The 17,500-nt window shown below is 46.4% G+C and overlaps 1 protein-coding gene across 1 annotated transcript in view; it reads left to right on the top strand.

The window, feature by feature from the left end:
* prdm13 (PR domain containing 13) overlaps positions 1 to 5,451 on the top strand; it is a 5,585-nt gene extending 134 nt beyond the window's left edge. The window contains exons 1-4 of the mRNA XM_047041653.1: positions 1 to 40; positions 1,598 to 1,729; positions 1,986 to 2,106; positions 3,804 to 5,451. The exon at positions 1 to 40 is cut by the window's left edge and continues 134 nt beyond it. Coding sequence (XP_046897609.1) covers positions 1 to 40; positions 1,598 to 1,729; positions 1,986 to 2,106; positions 3,804 to 5,272 — 1,762 coding nt within the window. The 3' untranslated portion in view covers positions 5,273 to 5,451. The remainder of the gene's footprint in view (positions 41 to 1,597; positions 1,730 to 1,985; positions 2,107 to 3,803) is intronic.
* The last annotated feature ends 12,049 nt before the right edge of the window (positions 5,452 to 17,500 follow it).

Here is a 17,500-nt window from a genome sequence, read left to right as displayed (position 1 = left end):
GTACGTGTCTGATCGAAAGGAAGTTGGATCAAAGAAAAAGGTAAACAACAATTTCCCCTTTTTATTATTATTATTATTATTATTGTTGTTATTATTATTATGATGATGATTAACAGAGAATGGGTCCATACTCTGAATTTCATCTTCAAATTAGGCATTTTTGGTATATGTCTAGAAGGAGCTTGTCAATTGTGAGTTTGTAAAGACTAAGTTTAATATTTTTCAAGAAAAAGCCAGCCAAAATATTGTTTCATCATGTGTTATAGTAATATGCCATTGTACTTTATTCGATAGGGGGAAATTATGCCGATTATATTAGGCCCACTGTCATTATATTTGTTATCTATAGAAGTCAGTTTAATATGCCTTATTCGTTGTTATACGTACTTGGTCTCCTGGACAGCAGCCTAATTGCAAGGGCAGGTAAATAGAGAGGGGTGCTCTTTTTAATATTTGGATGCAGACCTGTCAGAATTCATTGGGCCTTGATTTATTAATTGGTTAATGCTGTCAAGTTTGGAAATAATTTAGTTAGCCTATATTAGTGGGACGACTTGTCACTTTGAGACTTCACTTAACCACCCTAATAGGCCGACCAGGAAAGCTACAGGATCCATGCCCCGGCGCCGCCAATCCCCCAGCCCGCTGGCCTAGATATTCTGATAAGACATTTAATCTTACTGTAATGTAAATCATGGAAAGATGCAGAGGACAGAGAGTATAGCCCCAGGCTAAAAAAAACTAACGACAATTTTAAATGCTTAAATTGGACGAAATGTTGACAAAAATTGTCCTAAACTATCATTTTAAAGACCATGTTGGTTTGCGTTTGTTTGTTAGATAACACAATTCCACAACAAAAGGAAATTGATGGCCTGTTTGAATGAATGTGCATTTATAGCCTAGCCGTATTCTGTTTATACCCAACAAAAACAAAATTATTTGCGGATTTATTTACATGGTCTTAAATGCATTTCTAACTGCACTATAACAACCTTATAAATACACCATCGTGTTTTTCAGCTGTCTACATCAGTGATTGATGCAGTTAAATGCATGGCCTCCGGCTGTAGGCGATCATCAGGTGCAATCTCCATGTCAAATGTCATGCTTCAGTCTTTAATTTGCTTGAACAGTTTAGAAACGCTTTGACACTCCTCAAATTCGTTTCCCATATCAACTCAATTATGTGTCATTCTCCTTAGTGAATTATCACTGCTGCCCAACGGGGCGGATAAAGACACATTAAACGCGTTAGGGTTATGGGCACACCTCCATGTTTCAGACTTCAATTTACATAAACAACAGGACTCTCTGCAATTAAATGTTATTAATAGTTTCATAATTGGCCATGTCAATATTTGTCCTATAAAAAACATAGATTACAACTGCTTACGAAAATAAAAATAAAAACTATTATTTGCAGAAGGCAAACAAGCGTGCCGTTTAGAAATAGATAGCCTAGTCGAATAGAAATATGATTTGACTAAATTTTTGTCGGTCTCATGTGGTCATGACTGTGTGAAAATATAAGCTATGTGTCTATAAATTGTAGTTCTATAATTATAATTCCAAACATTGTTTACATTTTTGTTAGATTCGGCTGCAAAGAGGTGAATTCCTGGACGAGACCGGTTGTCCAGTATCGGACTGGATTGGGTTTATTCGTGCTGCCAGGAACAGTCAGGAGCAGAATCTCGAGGCAGTCGCAGACCTCCCTGGTGGACAGGTAGGCCCTTCAATTCTGTTTACATAAATCGCATGTTTATTCATGCTTATTGTCTTTGCTGGACTAAATTAGACATCAGTAGACAATCAACCAACCAACAAACAACATGAGTGGCAGTGGCACCACATATAATCCACACCATGCAGAAAGACTCATAGCCTTTGTGACACATTGTCTACCGAGTTCATATTCTGTGATGAAATGTTAAAAAGCTACTGCGGAGGTTTATGCAAGCTCACACGGCCTGGTTCTGCAGGTCTTCTATCGGGTGCTGCGGGAGATCTCTGCGGGCGAGGAGCTGAGTGTGTGGTACTCCAACCCCCTGGCCCAGTGGTATGACATCCCCACCAGTGCCACGCCAACTCATGACGAAAAAGGTAAATTTAGGCACAATTTCACCCCACTACAGAGATCAGTAGTTTGGAAACATCAATCAGATTATGATCGCCACTCGCCTGACATTTGAAGGAATAGTCTAACAAAACTTTTAATACAGTTAATCTGGGATTCCACAGCGTCATTGACATTCTGAAAGTGCCATCATTGCTCGGTTATGCAGTCGATATCGTGCACCACTGTGCTGAGCCGGTGGAACCAATTACTGTGACTGGAGCCTTCTCTTGTTCAACGGTCGACATTTGCATCCCCAGAGTACACTTTTCGATTGCAGACAGATTTGTTTTACTTAACATTCCGTTTGTTTTATTGAACTTGTGATGGTTTTATTATAGCCTATGAAGAAGTAAAGTGAAAACACATTTTAATGAAACAACAAGAAGCATGGAAAAATTGCAACATGCTTACAAGAATAACTGTCAACGACAATAACAACAAAACAATAACCACAGTATCGATGATAATATAAATTAAATAGACTGATTATAACATTCATAATTTCAGACTGTATTAGGCTACTATTGGCCCTACTACATTATTTGACATGGCAATATGTTATTGCACCTGAGTAAGGTATAGGCCCTACACTGCAAACCAAATTAAAATCATCAATCTGGATAGTGTTAGTGCTGTCGACGCTATATGGTTTAATCTTTTGCGGTCACCAGCGATATGATCCTGTTCCACAGTAATCGGATTATGTCCATTGGATACTGGGAATGGATGCTCTGCAGGGCAATTCGATATGTAGTTTACATTTAGTCATACATTAGTTCAATTTGAAGTGATTAAGATAGGCTAGGCTGTGTTCTATCGACAAGAAAACAGAGAAATAATTTACCTGTAGCCTAATAGCCTATCAACAGAAAAACAAAGAGGTAGGGTATCTATTAAAAAAACATAACATTTCGGAATACTTCATGACAGTAATTATACTGATGGAGATGGGTGTCTCAGACACCATCAAAGCAGGCGGTACGAATGCAGCCTAGGACAGGGGTTAACAAATGTCATCGCACCGTTAATATTCATGTATTCAAAAGCATATAAATTCAAAAAGGTGCTTTACGGTAAATTAGCAGCCTACACAGGGTATTGTTTCCTAATGAATGGTAACTTTTATGTGGATGTATATTGCCCTGATTTGCAGCGATGGCCCTGTGTGCTCTGCACTCCGGCCAATACACCGCGCGCTCCTTGACATACGCTTCCTATTATGTGGCGTCAACAGATGGGCCCGCGCCATTGTTTCTGCAGACTTGCGATTTCAAGCAACAGCTGCTGTCACTTCCACGGGAAAAAGACCAGAGAAAGTCTCCATTCAGAAACTGTCTCCGAGCACCAGATTGGACAGGGCGTTTTGCTCTTTTGATGGCGATAATAAACAACTGCCTATAAAGATTACAAAATCATTACATCTATATAATTGACCCCACATTGTTAAACCGTTGTCCCCGCCCAGGCTTGATGGAGTATGCCTACGCGATGTAATAGACTCCATCCTTAAATACCTGCTTTACTAACGGTTAAGGATGATATTGAAAGCTCAGTAGGATCAGTCGTGGCACAAAATAATATATTCGTCGCATCCTTAAAAAACACAGGCAATGACACATGAATGTGTTTTAACGGTACCCTCACAATTTAACGCCCTCCTGCTTTTCCTATTTCTTCTCAGGTGAGGAACGTTATATCTGCTGGTACTGCTGGAGAATTTTCAAATACCCCAACACTCTGAAGGCACATGTTCACTTCCACTGCGCACTGAGCAACGGACGGGGGTTCGTAAGCACTGAACAGGCCCGGGGTACGGAAGGTTTCAGCCGGTCACCGAAGTCTGGGGACATTCCCAACACTTCGGCCTCGCCCCGGAACGGACACAACACCTCCAGCTCTGACTCCCGGCGCGCCGTGTCCTCCTTACCATTCCTCACAAAGGCGGGGCTGTCTAAGAAAGGCAGCGCGGAAGAACAGGACAGGGCTCTGGACATGAGTGTGGCCTCGGCCCGGAACCATGGACACATGCTGGGCCTGGGTGCGACCTCATCTGTGCTGAGTAACATGGGCTTCCATCCCGGCGTGCGCTCTGCCTTCAAGCCCATGGGCCTCTCCAAAGCCCCAGCGGCGGAGCTCTCCAGAGAAGAACCCAACGGAAAACATACCACACTAGGGTTCAGTAAACTGCTTGGGAACATGAAATCGACGCGAGCCCTTAACGAACCTTTGACAGGAAATCATCCTCCAAAGTGTGTTCATCCAATGGACTCCACATCCCCGGTAGTGCCATGCGGCAACGCCATTCGCGGATTCCCGTTAATGCCGCATTTTGAGGAGACCTCCGCTTTCAAGCACGTGGAGAGCCGCATGCACTCCGGGCTGTCCCCGTCCCGCTACCCCCAGATGCCATCGGGACTCCATTTTGAACGGTTCTCTCTCCCTCAGTTCGATGGCGTCAAACCGTATGGTGGGGACTGTAACATTCCTCTCATGCCCTTCACGGTATATAATGGCGAATTGCTTTATAGCTCACCATATTACCCACTAAAATTCCACTTTAGTAACCTCCTGAAATACCCAGAGTCCATGTCCTACTTTGGGACTCCGACTCTGAACCAGGATATAGGCTCCATAACTAACATCGACAGGGAGATAGCCATGCACACCCAACAGCTATCGGAGATTACTGTGGAGAAGAATAGGGCCAGACTGGACACTCTGCCCGGCGCCAACGCTAGCTCGGGCAAACCCAAAAAGGGACACCTGTGTTTGTACTGTGGGAAGCTGTACTCAAGGAAATACGGTCTCAAGATTCACATGAGAACTCACACAGGGTATAAACCCCTTAAGTGCAAAGTTTGTTTCCGGCCCTTCGGTGATCCAAGCAACCTGAACAAGCACATCCGCCTGCACGCGGAAGGTAACACGCCTTACAGGTGTGAGTTCTGTGGAAAGGTGCTCGTGCGTCGGAGAGATCTGGAACGTCACGTGAAATCACGGCATCCAGGGCAAACTATCAAAAAGAATGAGGACAAAACAGGAGGAATTTTTGACGACCAAGAGGAGCACAAGAGTGACAATGACAGTGATGTAGACGTGTGCTTCACCGACGAGCAGAGCGACCAGGAGTCCAGTAAAAATACTGATTAACTGAAATAAACAGAAATTAAGTGTATTTGTTTTTAAAATGGCAACAGACTTCCTGTGCAGGTGTATGTGTAATTTATGTCTGTTTCCTGTGACTAAATATATTTATGTTTTAAAAGCTCTTGAACGTAATGCATTTTTTTTCTTCCTAAAAACCGTATAATGATTGGAAGTTAATCCGGATCATAACTGTATTCATGGATTCTGTTCATTAGGAGCTTGCCACAGGGCAACGGGCTAGCAGGCCATTGGAGCATCTGCTATTGGTGCATGTTCCTACATTAAATGTTTGGTTTTGAATCCCAAAAGGAGGTCATTTGCACTTTAAAATGGTTATAGAAAGGCAAGAAAAATGAACACCAACGAGGAGTCAAATGTATAAATGTATAAGCCCTAAATGTTAAATTTATTTTAGAAAATGAACTTTCTGATTTTCGCGTTCTTGAATTGCACTTTTGCGGAAGCACGTTATACTTTGAAGAAAAACAATGATAATCCACAATTAATTTAAGGAAGTTGTAAACAAGAAAACAGCTATTAAATTCACAAACAGAATAAAGTGTTAGATACGATCATCGACGGTTTAGTAAAACAGTGTTGTATACCTTTGTTGAAAAGTGATATTGTACAATATTTGAAAAAAAATCCCCTGTTTACCAAGTTGTTCCTTTTTAAATAAATTAAATTTAAAACGAATTCACCGTCATAAACTTATTCCATAAGTGATGCTCGATAAAGTCTTTGGTACATTAATTGGTATATTCGTTGAGGCACATTTAAGTTTTTTTTTTGACTCATTGAACTACAATTTAATGTTAAGTAATTTGATGGATGGACGTCATCGGGAGGCTGGATTGCTGCACCTGTGGACAAGGCTATAACACCCTGAATGCAGAATCAAAGGCTTTAGGTAGGTATTGACCAAGCAATTGAAGTCAACAGTCTGCTGCTCAGAAAAAAAAAACGAAGATGAGATATTGTGTGATGCTATCCCCTTTACCCAGACTGCGCGCTTTAGCACGCATCACAGAAAATCTGCAATAACTCAGCAGCTGGAGCCACACGCTGCCATTTGGGGCGAGAGGTAGTCACGAGCGATGAGGCGTTCAAGAAGAGGTTCCTGTAGGTTAACGGCATGTTTTATATGGCAGAAACTCGGCTCATTTCTACAACTGGTTTTACTAGATTTGGTCAGGTTTTGGTTTTACCTCAATAAAAAACTTTCGTTTTAGATTAGGCTAATAATTATTTTTTGAAACACAAACAATATATTAGAAATACAATATATAACCTTTCCAGAAATAATATGCATTTTACTTTAGTTCTTGCCTACTGAATTATCTGTAGGCTATAGCCTGTTTTTTATTTTTCAAACGACCTCTTTCAACTTATCTGTAACCTGTCAAAGTCTTCCAACGAAAGACTTTTCGACCATTGCCATCTTTTTTTGCATAGAACGGTCAAGGTGTTGGTCACTGAAAAGATACAATCTCAGGCTTGTCAGATTTATTGCCGACTTGGCCTCTTTCTAAAGGAAAGATTCAGTCGGTTAAACAAGGTTTGTTTTGGGTGAAGATTTGAAGAGATGAAAACGCAGCGACTCGAGGCTATACAAAAATAACAAACAAGCAGCCAACTAAAACTTTGGTAAGTAAGGTTACATGTTAAGTGATACATACTATCAAATCGAAAAGTTAACAGGACACTTCTCAATTTCTTAAAATACAATTTAAATACAAATGTAAATTAGAATGAGTAGAATTGTACAAATAGGGAGTATATTCGAAAAGCGAGATATACAATTTTTCTTTGGCACAATATAAAAAGCAAGCCTTTTGATGTGGGAGTAAGCAGTAGCGTTGGGTTACATTCTCTACCTGTTCCTGGGAGTCCACCTTCTCCTCAACAGACAAACGAGGAAGAGGCAAGGCTGGTGTGGCCTTGAGGTGGCTTCCTGCATGGTACACTGTCTTCACACAAAAACACACAAACACATGCATACAGACACATGCAGACACACACTCAAACATACACACACACACACACACACACACACACACACACACACTTCCTGCTCTTTGCTCTGTTGTCGTCGTCTGACATGTTGTCATGGCAGTGACATGGACAGCTCTTGAGCTCGACCTGTCAGACACCACAGGCTGTGACATTTGAATATGATCGTCCCAGTAGTATCCATTTTGAATAAAGTGTTTGTTTTTACAATGTCTGGTTGTTTACGTAGACTTGTGTGTTTAGTGTTCTAGTGGATGTGGGCGAGTGTGTTTCTATGTGCGAGTTGATAGGTGGTCTGAGTCAGATGATTTGCTTGTGGTCGTTGGTTTATTAATCCCCAAGGCGAAATTGTGACATTGCAGCAGGTATGAAGAGGAAATAGGAACAGGAATGACTGTAAAAACATATATTTTTTTTTATATAGTTGTCCTACTCTTTGTAAACCAAGCTTGTACCAGAGTGACATGATGAACTAACAAATTGGATCTATCGAGGAAAGAAGAAAGTGTATAAAGCTTAGGGTCAGTTTGTATACTATCTTAGTAAAGGTTTGCAAACATCATATATTCATACTGTGTATATATTCTGCATCTGGAGAGGTCAGAATGAAAAACGATTCCATGGATTCATTTAATAAGTTGAGAAAAGAAAAGTTTGACACACTATTCATCTTCATTATCTGTACTGTTTCATTATTTTCAGGAATGTTCTAAGGCAGCCATTTGCCCCCAACTGCTAAAAAAAGATTCCAGTAAGCAATGGTTTAACAAAGGTAGTTAATACAGGCAGCAGTTTTTTCCAATGGTGGTTATAGCACTTTCCTTCCCTCCTCCTCTCCTTTCACATGAAGCACCAGGCTCCTTCTGGTACAAAGGCTTCTCTGGAGCTAGAGTGTCTGTCATATCAACCTTTGAAAGGAGATAGTTTAGTTAAGCACACACATGCACTCGCATGCACACGGCGACGTGCACACACGCACACGCACGCACGCATGCACACGCAGGTCCCAAGGATGAGGGAGAAGGTCCATTCAGTGATCAGATGGATGCATAAATGCGGGCGGCCCTCTGTGACCTGTGACGTGGGGACTGTGAGGGGAAGCAGTCACAACTGCTGTTGTGGGGCCGGAGAGGAGACGATGGGGACGATCTGAGGCAGTGCCCTCCTCTTCATCCATCACAACAGATCTATCTGTGTCTTCAAGGGGAAGCGTGCAGTCTCCTGAAGATGCAACAAGGCCCGTTCCTACTCCAAACAGACAAACTATCTGAAGGCCTGCTCATTGATTGACATAATAAATACACCCACTCCTCCAAACTTCTGAGATGCCAGCCATTCTTCTCTCAGAGAGCGTGCAGGGAGGAAAGGGTGTTTACACTCACTGTCACAGAAGTAGGTAGATAGTCAAGTTAGAGCACAAAGAGGCAACCTTAAATGCTTGTTTGATCATTGTGATTTCGACCTTGGGTCCGGAGGTATGTATGGAGGCTGGATGGACATTTAGTCGTTTTACATTTAGTCATTTGGATTTAGTCATTTGGATGTATGTTGCAGTTTATTTTTTGTATCCTTCAGCTCATGCGGCTCCCATTTTTCAGCTGCTTCTGTGAGGAAGGAGCTGTCACTGAACATCCAGGCACACCACCACATCACTTCCCGGCAGGTCCTTAGGCATCTGTGTGTTGGTGTGTGTGTGCGTATGTGTGTGTCTGTGTTTGAGTTGCCGAGCGCTTGTTAGAAATTCCGTCCACAAATGATGCGATGCGATGTGATTGTGATGCTCTGCGATGTCGGCGAACACAACAGCCCGTGCTTGACGTCGAGATGTGTCTTGTTTCTAGGGCAACTGGAAAGTGAGCACCTATAGTTCTCCGGACTACTCGCAGGAAATGAGATTTGAGGAGAAACGAGGAAAGAATGGGAGAGGAGGAGAGGAGGAGAAAGGAGGAGATGACCGAGGAGAAGAGGACTAAATGAAAGTAGAAAGGATGAGAAGGTAAAAGAGAGGAGATGAGGTCACTATCCTACATCACACCCTCCCTCCTGCTGCAGTCTGAAAAGGTAAACCAGTCATGAGGACAAGTGAAGTATGTCTGCTCCCACCTAATTTCCTCTAAATGGGTCTTTGTTTCAGGTTTGAGTGACACTTAGTTCAAGTGGACCAGAAAAACTATGTATTTTAGTTTGAAGAGGCTTAGATAAATTCAGGATGTTAGGAAGGGTTATTAGCACTGTACAAACCCACTCACATACGCGCGCGCACACGCACACACACAAACACATTCACATTAACAGGTGATGAGAGAGACGCAACTGAAAAGAGAGCGAAAAAGTAACTCGAGACAGACAGTAAAGCAAGGACACAGGTCTTTGAGGCCCACAGTGGCAGAGTGTGTGTATAAGTGTGTGTTTGTGGCACATTAAGAGCTCTCAGCTTGAGCAGATGATTGTTCCTGCTGGCTGCTATACTACTGTATGCTGCAGGAAAGGACAGTTCCATACACACCCCACCAAGGATGAAGCAAGAGTATGGTTCTAGCTCAGTGGTAGAGTGTTTGTATGCAGATCAAGAAGATGCATAAATCCAATCCCCCCCTGTTGCTTTGGTTTAAAGTGTCTGCAAAAGGAATACATCATTATGAAATACAATATGCTGCATGTTTCCAACGCATGGTACAGTAATACGCCACAGCACTGACTGTGCAATGGGCTTTCAGGGAGAGGGCATGGGGTACTAGAGAGGTCAGACTGACAGGATATGATGCAACAGAGACAGGATGTGATGTGACTGCTTTCCTGCAGCTGTTGACAGGTAAACCAGGAGAGGAGGGCAGGTAGGACACACACACATGCATACACACTTATGTGTGTGTTTGAGAGAGGTCACACAGACAGGAAATGATGCGACAGGGACAGGATGTGATGCGACTGCTCTCCTGCTGCTGCTGACAGGCTGGTCTCCTGAAACAGGTAAACCAGGAGAGGGGGGCAGGTAATGATTGTTCCTGCTGGCTGCTATACTACTGTATGCTGCAGGAAAGGACAGTTCCATACACACCCCACCAAGGATGAAGCAAGAGTATGGTTCTAGCTCAGTGGTAGAGTGTTTGTATGCAGATCAAGAAGATGCATAAATCCAATCCCCCCCTGTTGCTTTGGTTTAAAGTGTCTGCAAAAGGAATACATCATTATGAAATACAATATGCTGCATGTTTCCAACGCATGGTACAGTAATACGCCACAGCACTGACTGTGCAATGGGCTTTCAGGGAGAGGGCATGGGGTACTAGAGAGGTCAGACTGACAGGATATGATGCAACAGAGACAGGATGTGATGTGACTGCTTTCCTGCAGCTGTTGACAGGTAAACCAGGAGAGGAGGGCAGGTAGGACACACACACATGCATACACACTTATGTGTGTGTTTGAGAGAGGTCACACAAACAGGAAATGATGCGACAGGGACAGGATGTGATGCGACTGCTCTCCTGCTGCTGCTGACAGGCTGGTCTCCTGAAACAGGTAAACCAGGAGAGGGGGGCAGGTAAAATAAAAACACACAAACACACAGGTGTGTCAAGCAGCTATGTACCAGATGCAGTAGTATCATACTGTTGTTACTGTTGCTTCATGTCATTGAGGTACCAGCCAAATACAGACCAAATACAGGGAGCACCATTCAGAGCGGCAGGTCCGGTTCTGATCCCCTGGCGGGTGGATTCGGGGCCGGTCCTGAATTGGAGCCTGCAGGCTGGTATCGACCTGGTCAGAAAGGGCCAGGCAGGAACAATTTCGTACCTGTTTATCTTTCACTTATCCAGGATAGTCAATGTTGACTATGTCGATGTTGAGTGCTGACCTGATTTCTCGGGCTGATACCTAGGCTAGGTGGTCCAGTCAGATAGCCTGAGTGTCTATCTGCCTGTCTGTCTGGTTGTACAGATGTTTGAGTGTGGAACATTGATTTCCTCATTACCTTCAGCCTAGTAAACAGACCGACAAGAACACTGCTAATGCATCGCTAATTAACACTTCCAAGCTGGTCTGCCAACTCACCCTACATTGACACACCCAACCAATCACAAAGCTCAGCCATCTGCTGGTTGATCAGAAACGGGTGTGGTCAGAGAAGAGACTCCACAATAAAGCTGCATGCACACTCACACAAGGACTTCTTCCATGGTCACTATCGGAGGTTAAGGTTGGGTCTTTGACAGCCATATATGGGATCTTGTAAAACCCTTTAAAACGGTGTCAAGAAATCAGTAAATAGTTTATTTCATAACTGTCCTGAAAAAGTCTTGCTTTATCAAGATAGCTGTGCGTGTGTGTGTGCGTGTGCGTGTGTGTGTGTGGGCGGAGCAGAGGAAGCACTGCTAGCTGGTCCTCCAGTCTACCCCAGCTGTGGTGGGGTTGGATCTCAGACAGGCAGAGCAGAGGAAGACAATCATTACCCAAACACAACAAAGGCTGACTATTTAAACCCCTGCTGCCATTGTGGGACGACCACCACCAACTGAAGAAGACAGGGGAGTAAAGAGAGTAAATAGACCAACAAAGGCCAAAAGAGTGAGAGACAAAGAAAGAAATGGAGTGGAAGAGTGAAAGAGGATGGGAAACAACCCGAGAGAGAGAGTGAAAAAGAGAGAGGGACACGGAGAGGGAGGGAGGGAAGTGGGATTAGAGAGAGAGAGAGAGCAGTGTGCCATTGTGGTGCAGTGGACTGTGAGACGGGCCCTTTTTGTGCCTCTCTCTAAGGCAGCACTGGGCTGGAGTTAACCACTCAGCTCCATTACCAGAGCAGAGGGCGGGCTCAGACCTGCCACACCAAAGCCAGCCCACCGCCCAGCCAGGAATATTAATTGCTTTTAAATGAAGTGGAAGTCTCTTTATTGGGTGTCTGGTGTTGGTTTGTCACCGGCCCCCTGAGAGGCCCCCAGTCCTTTGGTGTGGCTGATTCTGAAAGCACCGCCGACTCTGGATGAGTTCATTGATCAGCAGGGGGCGGGCTGGCGGCGGGCCGGCCCCTTTGCTGGCCCATTGTCCTCCCCTGTCATCCCTCGGTGACAGGCATTCAGGACAACATTGTTTACTGGCTCTTCTGAAGCGTCCTGCACACAGAATAAAGACGCAAGTTTCTTTTTTTTTTTTTTTTTCTCACCACAATGGTTTAGATCTGTTACCTGTATTTGAACACCTAAACACTCCAATCCTTCTCCAGGAAAGACATTCATTGTTGACATGGCGCCTGCCATGGTCAGTTATCAACTAGTCTGGCCTGGCTCAGCCTAGTGTGGCATGGTCGCTTATCAACTAGTCTGGCCTGACTCAGCCTGGTGTGGCATGGTCGCTTATCAACTAGTCTGGCCGGCTCAGCCTGGTGTGGCATGGTCGCTTATCAACTAGTCTAGTCTGACCTGGCCTGGTATGGTCTTATCTGGTACTCTCTACTCTGTTCTGGCCTGGGACCAGTGTGAATGGTGGGCAGATGATTGAGAAGATTATCTTTAATTCCTACTCCCACTGCTCTGCCTCATTCAAGTGGCTGCAGCAAACAAAGCCGGCTGTCCTGCAGCGGAGGAACAGAAAGCAGAGCTCACATCCTGGCCACGAGCGCCTGTATTAGTCCTGCGTTGAGAAGAAAGAATCAAGCTACAGGTCGCTCTCCATACATCCTTTGTGTTAGTTTCTTTTTTTTGGTCGCTCTCTGTCTGGTTTCTGAAAAGGGTTTTTCTCTCTCTTTGCCCATTGAAGAAATTGCCTTCTAAATACATGCTATTAGAATATTTGTATAGATGAGTAATAAGTTATTAGTTGCAATTACTGGTCATCTATCAGTCTTGTATAATAGACTGATGAGCAGCCAGCTTTTAACTTCAGAAGATGTAATTTGGAGGGCAGGCAGACATGAGCTGAAGAATAGGCTCCCTTTATCCAGCTGCCTATTGTAGAAAAATACACATTATAATGGTATTACCTGAGGACTATGGGGAACTGATAAAATCAAGGAAGCACACATTGAAGACTTTGTCTGGCGGGCATTGGATGGGGGGTTAGGAGCTGACTGTAGGACATGCAGAACTACACAACGTCACAGGCGTGATATGATACGGCAGATTTATAGAAGCCTAATAGGTGATGGTAATAACACATGCTGTATGGAAAATTGTGTAAAGTTTTACAAAATTGTACAAAACAGAAAAGGAATCAGGTAAATAAAAAAGAAGACAAATATAAATATAACCCACTCAATCCCCCCCCCCCCCCCCCCGTTAAAAAACCCACTTGAGCCAATTTCCAATTAGAGATAGACAACCTTGAAATCTTTTGAAGATGGACTTCAGATGGTAAAGCTTTGGCCCAGACTCTCTGTCTCTCTTACCATAGTCATCGACCAGTCCTTAATCAGAAAGCCTTCAGTTTACCCATCTTGGTTAACTTCCACGCATTGACAATCACTGGCTAGGTGCAGGTAGTAATCTTGAACAACAAATGATCTTCAGCTTCAAATGTTTGTCTGCATGTGTCTGTCTGATGTGTGTTGATCTGTTTGTGACCTGACAAAACCAGAGGCCTGTTGTTTCTATTGAGCTAATACCAGACTTACCACAAGATTATCACAACAAGTCGCCATTCAGGTCTGTTGTAAGGAACCCAAGGACACTCGTCCATTGTGGCGGTCCCAACATGCGGCTGCCTTCTATTACCAAGAACAATGACAGCTGGAATAGGTCCCTATCCTTCTCCTCTCCTCCACCATGTCTATTCACATTCTCTCGCTCGCTCCCCCACTCCCTAGCCTTTCTCCCTCACCCCCTTTTTTCTGACCATAAAGTAGGCCTGATACCATTCCCAGACGCCGCGGCTAGAGTCTGAGGATTTGAGAGAGAGCGGGTGAGAAAGAGAACAAAGGGGTCGGAAAAAGACGCGGCGCGTCTGACAGGCAGTCCCACCGAGCAGCTCTCTCTGCTTCAATTGGCAGATCAATTTGTGCTCTCCGCCGCTCCGTATAGCAGGGACCAGCGACCACACGGCTCTGACAGCGGGCCAAATGACACGCAACAATTTCACCTCTCTATTGGGGTTTGGAGGAGAGGGGGGGACGGGGGGAGGGGGGATGGGGGATGGGGGGAAGAACAAGTGCTGTTCTATTCTTCTCCTCTGCCTCCCCCTCTTCCTCTCCTCTGTTTGAGGTTTGTGTGGCGGTGGTGCGCCGGGCCGGCTGCTGGTGACAGGACGCTCGTGGCGGTGGGGTTCGCTCTCTGACGTGCTTCCAGGAAGCGCAGGGGGCCGGCTTTGTGCTGGGGTCTGGAGCTGGCAGGCCTGCCTGCTGCACCAGTCTACCAGGCCTCTGCCCGCAGGGAGGGAGGGGGTGCTCAGGGCAGCTAGTACACACATAGCACCCCCATCCATCCTCCACCCCCACCCCCAGCCCTATCCCCAGCTGTAGTCTCTGTCTCAGCCCAAGCTCCAGCTCTAGTCCCTGTCCCAAACCTAGTCCCAGTCCCAGTCCCTGTCCCAGCCTCAGTCCCAGTCCCAGCCCCAGCCCCAGCCCCAGCCCCAGCCCCAGCCCCAGCCCCAGCCCCAGCCCCAGTCCCTGTCCCAGCCTCAGTCCCAGTCCCAGTCCCTGTCCCAGCCTCAGTCCCAGTCCCTGTCCCAGCCTCAGTCCTAGTCCCTGTCCCAGCCTCAGTCCTAGTCCCTGTCCCAGCCTCAGCCTCAGCCTCAGCCTCAGTCCCTGTCCCAGCCTCAGTCCCAGTCCCTGTCCCAGCCTCAGTTCCAGTCCCAGTCCCAGTCCCTGTCCCAGCTTCAGTCCTAGTCCCTGTCCCAGCCTCAGCCTCAGCCTCAGTCCCTGTCCCAGCCTCAGTCCCTGTCCCAGCCTCAGTCCCAGTCCCTGTCCCTGTCCCTGTCCCTGTCCCTGTCCCTGTCCCTGTCCCTGTCCCTGTCCCTGTCCCTGTCCCTGTCCCAGTCCCTGTCCCAGCCTCAGTCCCTGTCCCTGTCCCTGTCCCTGTCCCTGTCCCTGTCCCTGTCCCAGCCTCAGTCCCAGTCCCAGTCCCAGTCCCTGTCCCAGCCTCAGTCCCAGTCCCTGTCCCAGTCTCAGTCCTAGTCCTAGTCCTAGTCCTAGTCCTAGTCCTAGTCCTAGTCCTAGTCCTAGTCCTAGTCCCTGTCCCAGTCTCAGTCTCAGTCTCAGTCTCAGTCCCAGTCCCAGTCCCAGTCCCTGTCCCAGCCTCAGTCCCAGTCCCAGTCCCAGTCCCAGTCCCAGTCCCTGTCCCAGTCTCAGTCCTAGTCCCTGTCCCAGTCTCAGTCCTAGTCCCTGTCCCAGCCTCAGTCCCAGTCCCTGTCCCTGTCCCTGTCCCTGTCCCTGTCCCTGTCCCTGTCCCTGTCCCTGTCCCTGTCCCTGTCCCAGTCCCAGTCCCTGTCTGAGCCTGAGTTCCAGCTCAAACTTACAGGGAACACAAGATCCCAAATCAGCCACCAATTCATCAGTATTTCTCCAGGCAGCAGGAGACTGAGGGGGACGCGTGGCACATCTCCCACAGAGAAACACAGAAGACATCACAGGCATAAAAGAAGAGAGAGAGAGAGAGAGAGAGAGAGAGGAGGGGGGCTTCTGTAGTTGGTAGTCAGCAGGCCAGGTTAGTATGATGGGGTGGTAGATTGCTGGCAGCAAGTGAAACACTCCACAAGATGATGGGAGTGCAGTAAAGTGTCAGGGTCCATGATCGCTGGCTGCTCTTAGGTAATAGCACCTACCCCTCTCCCCTCCCCCTACCCCTCCCCCTCCCCCCTCACCACCCCCCCCCCCCCCCCCTCAGAGCCTCTCGTGTGGAGGGAGAGGATGAAAGTGCAGGGGGAAAATAATTACACGTAATGACACTGTTGTCTTGCAGCGTTATGGAGATGTTCTTGAAGTCAGCGAGTAGGAGGAGTGAGCGTCTTGAGGCCACTCTCCCCCCCTCCCCCCCCTCCACCCCCCCAGGTCCATATGGCCGGTAATTACACACGTCTTATTGAAGTCCTCCTCTCCTCCTCTCCACTCCTCTCTTTCGCTCCACCACTCCTCCATTACACAGAGTGACACTCCTAGACATCCAACTGATCAGCCACCTCCATCTTCTCAATCGCCCCCCCCCCCCTCCCCCCTCCTCCAACCCCAACTCCCCCTGGCTTTGATGTCAGACTGCCCTCACACACACACACACACACGCACGCAGACAGGAGGACACATGCTTGTAAACAGATACACACACACGCACAATCGTATCCGGGACGACACACTTACACACACGGATGGATCTCTCTTCCTCTCTCAACTGCCCAATGGAGAGGCCTTGTATCCTGAGTCAAGAACACAGAAATTGTACAAAAACAAGTTTGATTCTGAGCAAGTTGTTTACCTGAGTGACTGCATTATAAGAGTAACAGAACATTACTATACAAATTGCTTTAATCGGAAATAATACTGTTATTACCAACAATATCATCAGTTAACAGACTTTAACCAACAATATCATTAGTTAACAGACTTTACCCTGCAGCAGATGGTCTGAAATCAGGCACTTTATGACACTGTGGCTACCTACATGGAAACACAGGACCGTATCGCTGATCATCTGGGAAGAACTATAAAGTCCTCAGGTGGGGCTTGGGAGTGAAGTGGTCTCAGTGTGTGTGTGTGTGTGTGTGTGTGTTAGAGTGTATGGAAAGGAGCAAGAAGGACATCCTCAAAGCCCTTCTCCTCGTCACAGGGAAAAATGACCCTCTGCGACACGTGCACACACACACACACATATTCACAGCTGTGCGGGTGGGTCTTTTTCCTGCTTGTTGTCTTTGATTGGGTGGGTTGCGTGGCTCTCCAACGACGTGTGTGTGTGCGTGTGCTAAGTGTGTGTGCGTGTGCGTGTGTGTGTGTGTGTGTGTGCACCATGTGGTTCTGTTCTCAGTCCCCTCTTGGCTCGGGCCTGATTTGCATTCCTTTGTGTGTGTATAAAGGCACCTATTCTGAGGACAGAGTTTACCAGCTGCCGTCCAGCAGTAGTCCTTATTAGAGCCTTGCTGCTACTCTGAGAACGCCAGCACATGTTCAACACGCGCTCTGCCCCCCCCCCCCCCCCCCCCACACCCCCCCCCCCCCCCCCCCCCCCCTCCCCCACAGAACTAGGATGTCTGTGGCGAGCACCAGCTCTACCAAACCAGTGTGGGTAAAGGTCATCATCT

Source organism: Hypomesus transpacificus, chromosome 2 (assembly GCF_021917145.1).
Source record: "Hypomesus transpacificus isolate Combined female chromosome 2, fHypTra1, whole genome shotgun sequence".
Classification (NCBI taxonomy): Eukaryota; Metazoa; Chordata; class Actinopteri; order Osmeriformes; family Osmeridae; genus Hypomesus; species Hypomesus transpacificus.
This window is presented reverse-complemented; position numbering and strand designations above follow the sequence as displayed.